The 12046-nt window shown below is 37.8% G+C and overlaps 1 protein-coding gene across 14 annotated transcripts in view; it reads right to left on the bottom strand.

Annotated features, from left to right (window-relative positions):
* The window catches only part of INPP4B (inositol polyphosphate-4-phosphatase type II B), a 322017-nt gene that overhangs the window by 59223 nt on the left and 250748 nt on the right, over positions 1-12046 (bottom strand). For 13 of the 14 annotated variants that reach the window (XR_015772647.1, XM_088056200.1, XM_088056198.1 and 10 more), the window contains 2 exons: positions 9398-9610; positions 3446-3587 (listed from right to left, as the gene is read on the bottom strand). Coding sequence is in view for 13 of the 14 variants with exons in the window: in XM_088056200.1 (XP_087912326.1) it covers positions 3446-3587; positions 9398-9610 (355 nt within the window). In the remaining variant the exon portion in view is untranslated. The remainder of the gene's footprint in view (positions 1-3445; positions 3588-9397; positions 9611-12046) is intronic. The other variant, XM_088056193.1, reaches the window with a different exon arrangement.

The raw sequence follows: 12046 nt of genomic DNA, 5'->3' as shown, positions 1-12046 counted from the left end.
AACTCTGAATATATGTTAAAACAATAGCTATATTTATATGAAGATACTATTGCATCAAATTATTGTCATAGTATTTTCTATCATCCAAAAGGAATATGTGTGCATTCTTTGAAAGGTTTTTCATTGCTATATGCTACCAAAATAACCCAGTCAGGTTCACTAAATAAGCAAAAATTTCATCCCATGCTTTAAGGCATATTTATCAATATTTTGTTCAAAACTCTGTTTTCCTTTTTCTTACAAAAGCAGCCCAATTTCTCTGAGGATTAACTGCAGCACTAAAGCAGTTTTGGACTCGAAGATCAATCTGTCCCCATACATTCACACCATCAATGAAATACATTATGCTCAAATATGCTCAGATTATGTAAAATATATAATAGCAAGATGTGGAAAGCTTCTCATTTATGTCATGTTTGTGAACTGTAAGTAGCACAGAAGTCTGTAATTTTAGAAATGTGTCTATAGGTGTACACACAGTGTGATTTTGTTTCTAGGAAAATGCTGTGAACTCACAATCAGGCTTCAAGTGTAAAATGAAGCAGAATTAAGGCCAAATTTATAACTGAAACTTGGAATCTCAGCCTCTGTGTAGATGTTTCACAGTGCACCCTTAGGGTTTCATGTTACATTTCAGAGAGGGAGATGCAGAGAAAAACAAACATCTAAACTCACACTCTCATAGAGAAGTCAAGCATGCAAAATCCTGGCCCCAAAGCTTTGAAAATCTTTAGGAAACCAACTTTGGCACACACCTGGATAGCTCTTCAGAAAGCTCCATCTTTAAAGTTAGCGTTATAAAAAAAGCAATTTTAAAACATCTCCATTTCTATATGACCTTGAAAGTCCTAGAAACTGAACAAGGCATTCCAAAAATTATGTCTTACTGAAAAAGTCAGCAGTCTGCCCCACAATCTCTGCAGTTCTCATGTGAGGGTGTGTTATAGAACTTTCAGGACAACTCAACAAAAGCACTGACTGCTCTCATTGAAGGACACCTGTACTGATTCAAGAGAAATAGGGATGGCTCAGAAATGAAGGAAAAAGGGAAAATTTATTCCAGCACCATAGCAGCTGTCCTATGGCCTTGGCCCACCAGCCCCAGAAGATAACTTATCAGCTGGATGAAACTCATCTATAATTTTGTAACCATTACATTATTATTGCTTAGCAAGAGCTACCTTTCATTCTACTTGATGGCTGCTTATTACAGTACTTAAAATTATGTAACTTTTCTTTTTATTTATTTTTTTTTGGCTTGTGGCCTAAAGCTCTAACCAATATTCCATTTGCCTGCATTTGTGCCTGCCCAGGGTGTGAGCCTGAATCAAAGCTGTGAGCACGCTGGATGTAAAGACTCAAATGGACTGATAAATTCACATCATGGAATATAGCAGAGGTTATGTTTGGGGGTTGAAGAGAGCGAAGGAAATTACGTAAAAATTCATTTTGGCATGAATTGGACATGCCAGAAATCATTCCAAAATAATTATCCTAAATCACACGTTTTCTTTCAGATATAGGAAGGAGGGATAGAAATCTTAACTTTTGTTCCATAACTATGAAATACAGACAAAACTCATGACATTTATGTCTATGCATACACACACAAATGTACTGCAGTCACCTGGAGGAAAGTTTGGGTGAAAGTATACTACTACTACCACTTCACTTGCAAAACATTTCTACAAGACATGCTGGACTTCTAACAATAGCAGGAAAGCTTGTTAGCACCACAGGGAAGAGAAGGGAGTTAGGAACAAGAACAATATTCAATTTTCTCTTTTAATCACAATGAATATGCTTGGGCTCACCATCTGAAGATTCTTCCAAATTCAAAATGACACCTACGTGGCTGTTAAATATTTGTACCTTCTCTGAGAGAGCACAAAAGGTGTAGAAAACAGTGTTGATATTTTTCACATGCAAGCCTTCACTAGAGAACAGAGATGGTATCATCTACCTCTCTAACATTACATGCCTGGTAGACAGAGAATCAAACAGATAAGGAATAAGCTGCTCTCTGGACTATTCATACAAAATCAAGTCCAACACAGAGATCTGGTGTCGCTGTAGGACATGAAATGATTCACACAGGCACAGCTCAATGTATGATAGGGAAAAGAGAGCGATTTATTCCATTACTCTAGTATTTATAGATTTTCGACCATCACCAGGGATTGGATAGTCAGGTTACCAACTTCCCAATCACATTGGTCATGAGAAACATCCATCAAAAGACATTTCTTTAATGGAATGTATAAACACCTATGTTTATAGTTACTTTCCTGGGAAAGTGGCTAGAAACTATGGAAACAGGATCAGAAGGTTTAATTCTCAGGGTGACAATCTGGCACTGAAAACAAGGATTCCAGGACTCCAGTACAAACCTCTCTACTGGTAAAAATGCAGATGTTACAGCTGCATTAAAAACCAATAGTACAACCAGAATCTAACAGAACCACCAGTACTACACAAATGACATACAGCTAAAAAAGCAATTTTAATTCTTATTATGTAAGAAAGAAATTACAAGTGAGTACTTATAACTTTAAAACTCTTAATATAAAATGATGTCATGAAATTCTGTGGAGAACATGAAGATACAGGATAAATTGCACAATGAAAAAAAAGAGAAGTGCAAACTATACAAAGCTCCATAAAATACAGTAGTTGTGTTGGTTTGTTGTTTTTTGTGAGGAGTTGTTTTATTTAGTTGAAGAGTGGCAAAAAGGTTGGCTCTGATTTCCTTGCATTACGACTACCACTAAGGATCTGTTTCATTTCTTGCAACACACTTTCAGTCTAGAAAGTCTTGTAAGAATTATTAAGCAGATCTAATCTAAGCATCAAGAATGCAAACATGAATAAGCCATAGGAGACGATCAGAAGATTTGGTGACAAGGACCCACCATGGACAAAATTTTCTTTACATCATCCAATGGAATTACTCCACTTGGCCTTTTGACACAGGCTGACAGGTATATCCAGGTAAACATGAATTTTGTCAGATCAGAAATTAAAAATCAGTACACTACCTCAGAAAAATGGAAGGCTTTGCAGGAGAATGACACTGATACAGAACGTTCACCTTTCCTTACAAGTGTTTTATGGAGTAAGACACAGTCCAATTTTTTTTTCCTCAAAATACTATGTGCAAGTATAATCTAAAGTAAATTAAATTACATCATCCTTCAAAAAGAAAACATTGTGGTTTCAAAAGGTTTACACTCTAGTACAAACAACTCAGCATGGCAAGCAGTCTGAGCACACAATTAAGCTGTACTTTGATAAATAATCTCTCTACAAGGGTGCAAAACCTTGCTATTAGCACTCTCATCAAAGATACTATGGAGTCTTCTCTGGATGGCTTTTCTGTAGCTGTTTAAATTTTTATTTACTCTTGTCAATGATTAAAAAAACAAAATTGGGGGGGGCTGCTTACCACCTGTATGCAACACCTTGCAATCTGCTGCTGAAGGCTGATTTTCATCCTCTTTAATGTTGCTAATGTCTTTTTCAAGCAGTCTGTCCACCATGGCAATAAGGCAGTTCAAACTCTTTGCGACATTGGCCCAAACCCTGTCCTGAAAAGAGCAGAATTATCACTGTGTGTTATTGAAGAGGACAAAAAAAGAGAGCGAGAATAGTAACTTATTAACCCCTTAAAATCGAGACTGACATATGCAAATTACTAGAAATATTAGATGTCAGAATATGACTGTTTCTCTCATCCTTCAGACTATTACCAACCTGAGCCTTTTTCATGGAGATTTTTCTTGCAGTGTAAATGAACCCAAACTCTTATGGTTTTAGACACTGGAGAACATGTGCTTCAAACTTGACATGAAAATGCAGACAAAGTTTCAGGTCTAACAGCAAGGAACTGAGCAGTTTGTCTATTTAAATGATACCTTAAGAGTGTAGACACACTTAAAGCCTTGCCAAATCAAACCTTGTGTGGGACTGCCAGTTTTGTCATAGCACTTAATAACCTCTTTTTGATAATTTAATATATCCTGTGTTTTATCACATCGGTTTCTCTGCTGAAGCAAATATTAAATTCAAGGTCTAGAATGAGAAACTTGCTGTCATGGCATGTTTGTTAGGTAACACAATTTCAGTTTCACTTCTCACATCTCATATAAGTTGCAACTATCACACTTAACTGAGTTTATAATAAATAAGAGAATTACAGAAGTAATAGAGTGGTAGAAGAAATTCTGTATAAGCAGAGAACAAAAGAAATAATGTGGAGCATAAAAAAGAGATGTTATGGAACAGAGATATAGGGAAGATCTTTCAGGTGCTGCATGCTGCAGAAGTCAAAGCTTTTGCACCTACTTTTGCAGCACTGAATAAAAAGGAAAAAAACAAGCCATACAAGAAATGAGGCTGCACACAAGACACACACTCAGACTAAAACCAAGTCTTAACAAAACCACAGAAACCACGCCCACCCACCCCCACCATGTACGTTTCAACGCTGAATCATTCTGAAAATAATGCAGAGCAATCTGAGTTTGCTGGAGGGTTAAAAATGGGAAGATAATATCATAATAAGGTAAGATAATAAGAAGCATTATGTATATATCAGGTCTTCAGGCACAAAAATGAAGTTTCAAAAATAACAAGAGAGAAGGTTAAAGAAAACTGAAAACTCAAGAGAAATGCCATAGTTCCAGATAAATGGCAACACTTGGATTTTGAGCAAAGGCAAACCTAGAACTACTACTAAGGCAAACATTTAAATCTAATGTTACTTTTCACCTATATGTCACACTTAAGCCCTTATCCTGACTAGAGGAATCTGATCTTTCCGTGTTCCCTCCTCATGAGGACACAACCTATGACAAGTGGCATCCTGACATCACCAAGAGACATCACGTGGGCCTGCAGACAGAAGCATGGACTTGCCTGACCTGTAAAACAGAGTTCCTCTCCTCCAGCTCCCCAAACCTGATTCCTGGAGCATTCTTGTGGGCTGCCTTAGGGACAATTGAGCATCCAGTTTATAGGTGAACATGGAAACAATGATTTAATTTTCTCCTTAGATAAACCCATGCTTTAACCATACCATGAAAATGATATTGTTGATTTACAAGAGGCAAGAAGTTGGTCACACCCAAGCAGAACTGCATTTATTCCACAGCTATTTTAAGTGCTGCATGTACAATGCAACATGTGGTAATATCTGCACCTGTACATGAAACAAACCATTAGACATAGGAGTATTTGCTATTCACATGTTTAGATGCAATTAAAAGTCAAAAGACAGAGGGCAGGTACAGATTACTTCAAAAGTTTCCTCCTGTATGCATCTCAAGCAATCCTGAAAAAACATTTAGAATATGCATGAAACATCTGATTTTTACCAAGCCCAAGTATAATTTTGGGGAGAAGGATTCTATGAGGAGCAGTGAAATACTACAAATATTAAAAATTCTAGCCAGAGAGTATCAGGGAGCTGCAGAGCTTCTAGTCACTGAAGTTGCTGAGGAATATGCAACTCAAGTTCCTCAGTGAGGCTGCAGCAATGTAATTTCCCTTTCCTCTGTCTGCTTGGGGAGTTTAATTCCCACACAAAAAGCACTAAGCTCTTAATGAGCATCTGGAGTTATTGCACAAGCAACACAAATATGAGCCCCTGTTTCACTTAGGAAAGAGCATTTTTCTCTTTTCAAACCAACTATTAACCCAGCAATTGAGATGATGTCTATGCAAAATTCACAGTCCCTGAGGGTTTAGAAGTCAACATCTGTTGACAGAAAGCTCACTCTTATTATCATGTATCCGGCTTTTTTACATACAAGTAAGTGAGAGGGAGCAAAGGCCTGTCTCACAGCTCTTTTTCTCCACATAGAAAGTTCCTGGGATTGCAGGCAGATAGAAAATGTAGAGGTATCTTATTCATTGAGATGTTATTCTGTCTGCACCAAAGGCAGTCACATTTTTCTAAGAAGGCTGTTGAAATTCTGCAGTTTGGCAGTAAAAACTTTCAAGTAAAACTGCAATTTCCAATCAGTAAAAATCAAGAGGCTTTCTATGATTCTCCATGAGAAAAAAATAATCTGTTTCATATTGTCATCCTTCACTATTTCTAGAACATTTTCCTGTGGCCTAGCACACTTTCCATTGACCTTTCATCTCCTTAAGCAGCCTATTTTCAATATTTGTCCAAGAACAATCTCACAAGTGATCACTTTACAGCATGTGCCAGATTAAAGGACAAAATACAGTCCATGCAGACTCTTAAGTAAGCATTCTTATAAACCTTCTGTGTAAAGTGAAGGATCAGGAGAAATATTTCTTGATACATTGAAATACTAAGACCCTAGTTTCCTAAACAGGATACTTTCCTCCTGGTCACAGGTTTCCCACTAGTTGCTAAAGCAATGTGGATGATAAGTTTGTGGTATGGAAGAGTGAGAGAAACAAGATCTCTGTCTCCCTCTCACTGCTGCTTCTTTAAGTACAAAAGTCAAGGCAATGTCAGGGAAGGCGAAAATCTGTAATAGGGCTTGAACCCCTTGAGACAAAGCAGTGCCACATATATATCTTCTTCTTCTTCCAAACTTTAGAAGCCATCTGGAATGTTATGGAGTCCTGGCTCACATAGCTAGGTGTTGCTAGTTAGAAATGACCATAGTCACACTTCTACTGTCACCTCTACTGTGGCACTGGCAAGCAGACATGCACACTGAAAGATCTCCATGGGAAGCTAGGGCTTGGCATCAGTGAAAGCTGGGCACTTCTCCTAGGACAATTAAACATGAACTTGTAAAATAATTCTCTTCCACTCACCTAACTGAAAAAAATGTAATTAATTTCCATCTAATCTGAAAGTATCGTTAAAAATTAGGACAGCTTCCTCATTTCAGACAGCAGGAATGGATACTTTTTTTATACCTAAACTGCACCTAACTGGATGTATTCCTTCTAAACACTGACAGCCAGTACAGTCTCAGAGGGTGTCTCTGTTTTTAAAGGCTTCTCAGTCTTTCTGAATTCACCAGAGCTCCTCAGTCATTTCTTGTCCCACCATATACACCACTGCAGTTGTGTGCTTTACTTGTACCAGATATGACACAGCATCTGCACTTCCCAGCACCCTGAATATGCTGTGTCTCCTTGTGAGTGGATACTCAGATATTTCCTTAAGGTCCTTTGGAGCTCTGTTCAGAGATAAAGGAAATTTCTTAAGTAATGTGCAGGATTAATACCCCCTTGTGCTGTGGCACATGGAATAGAATATATCACACACATATCAGTCTTTCAGTCCCATGTCTGATCACCACATCAGCATTTGTACAGACCTTACTGGAAATGCCATTTTATCTGCTCTTTGTAGCTCCAGCCCTATTAACCAGTCAAAAGTGTAGAGCAGTCAGATCCAAGTGGCAATGTGCCCACCTTTTCTTGTATTATACATGAAAACTTGCTTTGTGCCCTCCTACTGGGAGGTTCTAGAATCAGCTGGTGAGAGGAGAAGAGAATATCTACCCAGAGACAATGTAAAACTCTCAAGTTAAATACTTTTCCTTTGGCAATGATGCTTTTCTGCTGCCTGTGCAATATAAATAGCTCAATCCATACTGCTGCCAGTAACGGTGGGAATGGTCTTCATATTTCTGTGATGACCATAAGGTAACATAGTCATATAAAGTGGGTGGAACAGGGTCAGCTGAAAGAGTTGTTTAATGATTTAGAGTTCAGGCAAAAACAAAATTCCAATTGCAAAATGTAGCACTACTGCTTGATAATAGTGAGAAAAAAACCCCACAACAGCAAAAGAGGATAGAGCATTGTGCATACAAAGCACTGTATCTCAAAGATTTTCCTTTACATTTGAATTTCACAGTGGATTAAGTGTTTTTTTCAAATTTTATATGCATTTTATATGCATTTTTTCTTTCTCTTTCCATCATGCTAGTGACAATTTGATTATTAAAACTCAGATTGTTTATCAATGCTGCTGACAGAAAGAGCTGAAGTCCATCCAAAGTCTAATTGTTCAAATTATGCAAAAATTAAAATTTCTCCAAGATTTATCCTCTCTCAAGTTTGACAGTGACTCTGACTCAGCTTAACTCAGAAAACAGTGAAAGATACACTTAATTTTGAATCAAGATAATCCTACTGATTCAGCCAAAAAAGAATAAATACTGCTTAAAGCGACCCACTTATGCAATTTAATAGGTGAGGACTTATTATCTGGCACTTGCCAGATTTTTTTTTTATCAGTAATGCAACACAGCAGAGCTATCTTCTCTTCAGAGATGAAAAATTGCAGTACTAAATTAAAATACAGATTCTACAAAGTGCCACTTTTTCCAGTGTAAACTTCTCTCTTTTATGAGAACTATTGTGTTATTTAAATTTCTGAATGTTTCAATAGCTGAAAACAAACAATTGGCTTTAGTTCAAGGAAAGAATCACAAGGAAAGAATTCCAGTCCCTCAGGTTGTTGAGAAAACAAGAAAAAGTGAACTAAAGGCTCTAAAACCGGAGGACAAATAAAAGAATGAGGTATTTATTGTTTAAATCTCTTGACTATTTAATACATGGAGCTGGAAATAACTGCCTTTCTTCTAAAATAAATATATTCTTCTTCCTTTATTTTTGGTGTGGATGAAAATTACAGTTCAGGCAATACAATAGCTCAAACAAGTTATTAATTATTTACAATAGAGATTAATATGCTGGCATCCTTTACGTTTATGAGAATACAGTGATGAACTCAAAGTATGAGTCTGATCTGAATAAAAATAGTTTGAGTACATATGTAACAAAGAAACAGATCTGTTATGAAGACATCTACCAAAATAATTGATTTCTAATATCTCAGCTATATAAATAATACATATGTTTGAAAGATATGCTAAAAATGTTAAAATCTAAAAATTATATTTAATTATTTTACACAACCTTGGACACCCTCTAAGAACAGAGTCTAAGGGCAACGGGCTCTGTTTTGCTGAGGGTTACTTCACATGTATTTGAAATGGTTACAGCCTGAGGGCTGGAGAGGGGTGTTGCAGGGAATGGGGAAGAAAAGAACATTTCCCTCTGAACTGCATATGCTGTTCCAGTCTTTAAATCTGCCAAGCTAGCAAAACCAACCCAAGTAAGAACAAAGAAAGACTATTTTTCTGTCTGGGCAAGAAGATACTCATCATCTTCACTGTAATATGCACACCCAGGCAGTCTCAGAGCAGCACACTGTACTTAGGGAAATCCTTGAAATTTAGCTTCAAAATCTGCAATGCATCTGAAAAACATGATTTTACAGTTTTGCACCCCTTTCACCCCGTCAATGACATGTGACAAGGACACTTAGTGCTTGAGCTTGTCGGGTTTTTCATTGAAGACTGACCAAGGGTTTATGGTTACTTACCCACTCTTCCTCATCATACTCAGAATGATGGGGTATAGAGTCCTGCCTTTTAATCTGAGAAGGATGATCCTGGTGCTGTGCATCAGCGCCTTCTTCTGCACTGTTCCTAGGCACAGCTGGTTTCTTGAGGACACAGCCAGGCCGGGCTGTGTACAGTGCTAAAAGGGCACTTCTGACTAGCTGGTCCTTGAATGCATGCACAAATAACTCTGTCTAGAAAAAAACCAAATTAATAAAAAGGTTAGACCAAAGAATGCAGTAGTACTGTAGCAAAGGTGTGTAACACTGAATTACCCTTAGGCAGAGTGGGTATTTGTTTCGGGCCTGCCTGGGAAGCAGAAAACAAAGTAGGCCAACAGATAATGAGGAATATTTCAAGGTTTTAGGGATATCATCACATTCTACAATCCAAATGTTCTAATGATTAAGACAAGAGTATATTATCTATCATACAGATCATCTTTTCACATTTTACTCAACTTCCAAATTTTGCCTCAGAGGCAAGCCTCAGCAAGAACCAGTTCCAAGAGTAACCAACCCTAGCACCAAAAATTTCTGAGTAAGTGACAATTAACCAGTTTAATAATCTCCCTAAATAAATCCCACCACTCTACACTGCTGAAACAGCAGTATCTGCTAAAGCAGTGTTTCCAGAGATAAATTTCATTACCTGTAGGTATCAATCCAGATATCTGAGTAGGTGACACCTGATTTCAAGCTTTATTTTATGTATATTTTACAGAAAGGAAACTCTGAAGTAGTTTTCTCAGGTCTTCTGAAGATGCTATTTAATATCTCTATGTTGGCTGGAATTTTACTATGTTTTTAAAGTCCTTCAGCCTCCCTGCATTATTCATCTCCCTTTCACCTCAATGAGAAAAGTAAAAAGCTTTCTGCATATAGGCTTCACCATGTCCAGACTTTCACCGAGAAACAGCACTTGTTGTTGCCACCAGCGTGCCACACATGCCCATCTCCTGTGTCTCAAACACGTGGCCCAATCTCCCCTGGGAGACTTGGCTTATTTACTCCATCAGCTGGCAGAATGTACAGAACAGGAGCAGGATGAGGTGCAAAGATGCTTCCTTTCACTACAGGGAGTAACAACTAACAAAGCCACAGCAACAAATTGGGAGAGTCCCAATTTTGGTTACTTCAACAGCATTGAACAGAGTTCATCTGTCAGAGCAGGGAGAGAGGGCACACCCTGCTGCCATAGCACATCCCACACATCCCACCCAGAGCTCCCCTCCCCAGATAGAAGTCCTTGTTCACAGGGGATGATGAAAATTTCTTTCACAGCACAATTATCTGAATTTATTTCTCCCAGGTCAGTGGCATTTTATTTCTCCCAGGTCAGTGGGATTTAGCTCCCTTCCTACTTTCCCAGAACACAGTGGATTGCCATGTGCAGGCAAATTCAGGTGCTGAAGTGTCTTTGTGCACACAATCTTAATTAAACAGGGATGTGGGGAGGTATGTAGGTAAGAATCAGAGGATTCAACTAAACAAGCAGGAAATGCTAGAAAAGGTTGCCCAGCTAAGCTTTGCTCAGCCCTTATGTACTCCTTATGCAAAAGCTGGAGAAAAGGTAGAAAAAAAAGAAACCCAAACCAAACAAGTTTCAAGTGTCAGCATCTCCCTGGAACTCCTGAGAAGACTTCTGAAGACTTTCTCCCAGTTTGTCTACTTCTATTCTTATCCTATCCTTTTTTCATACTACCTGCTCCTCTTTTGTATACATCCACTCCTACTCAACTTCTTTTTCTTGCCTTCCTGTCTCAACACCCTCTCAAAAGTTTACAGATATTTAAGACAAAAAGACTTTAAAAATTTTATGGTTTTCTTTAGGCTCCAACTGCTGGGTTAGGTACTTGAATGAGAAGTTTCTGTTTTTCCCCATTTTCATTATGTTTAAGAAAAAAAATTTTCTGAATGGTTGCACATGGAAAGGCTGAAAACTTACACTGCAAATAAATCTCTACAGTTTTAAAAATAAGAACTTCAGGCATATATAAGATAAATTGTTAATTTTTTAAACCAAAATCAGACCTGACTTGGGACTCATCTCCCTGGTAATTTTACCAGACCCATTCCTTCTCCTCCTTACCAACTTGGTGCCTGAGGGAAAGGGTGCTTTTTAACAGTTTTCTTATATGCAGCCCCTCAGGACTGTCTCCTTGTAGTCCTGCATTGCTCTGCAGGACAAATTCAGTTTTCTACATTTCCAACCTCCAGATGGTGCAAGCTTGGAGAATGAATTAGTCTTTGGGGAACAGTGCTATCAAACCCTACCATTCTTTGCTTTATTGTGGCAAAATGAGATTTGAGGAGTTGTTTGGTAACAGCAAAGCTCCTCCTCAAAACTTTTCTATAGTTCCATATCAAGAGAGTTGAAACTCCATTACTTGTCTATTCTTGAAAACAGCAATATCATAGTTTTGCTGAGGTTTCATACTTATCTTCCCCACAATGTCTGTTTGAGATCTGTATCAGTAACGGCATAAACAAAAATACTTTACATTTCAGAAAATTGTGAGTATTGGATAACTTGATATAAAGGATGTCCACTATGGCTGCAATGTATATTAGGTAATGATCTGAAAAGTTTAAGTAATATAATTGAATAGAAATATTTTATAGGGAAAA

The sequence above is a fragment of the Pseudopodoces humilis genome, chromosome 6, assembly GCF_049639895.1.
Source record: "Pseudopodoces humilis isolate 2021_Gansu_Grassland_sample_001 chromosome 6, ASM4963989v1, whole genome shotgun sequence".
NCBI lineage: Eukaryota > Metazoa > Chordata > Aves > Passeriformes > Paridae > Pseudopodoces > Pseudopodoces humilis.
The sequence above is the reverse complement of the archived record's forward strand: the minus strand, read 5'-3'. Positions and strand labels throughout refer to the sequence as shown.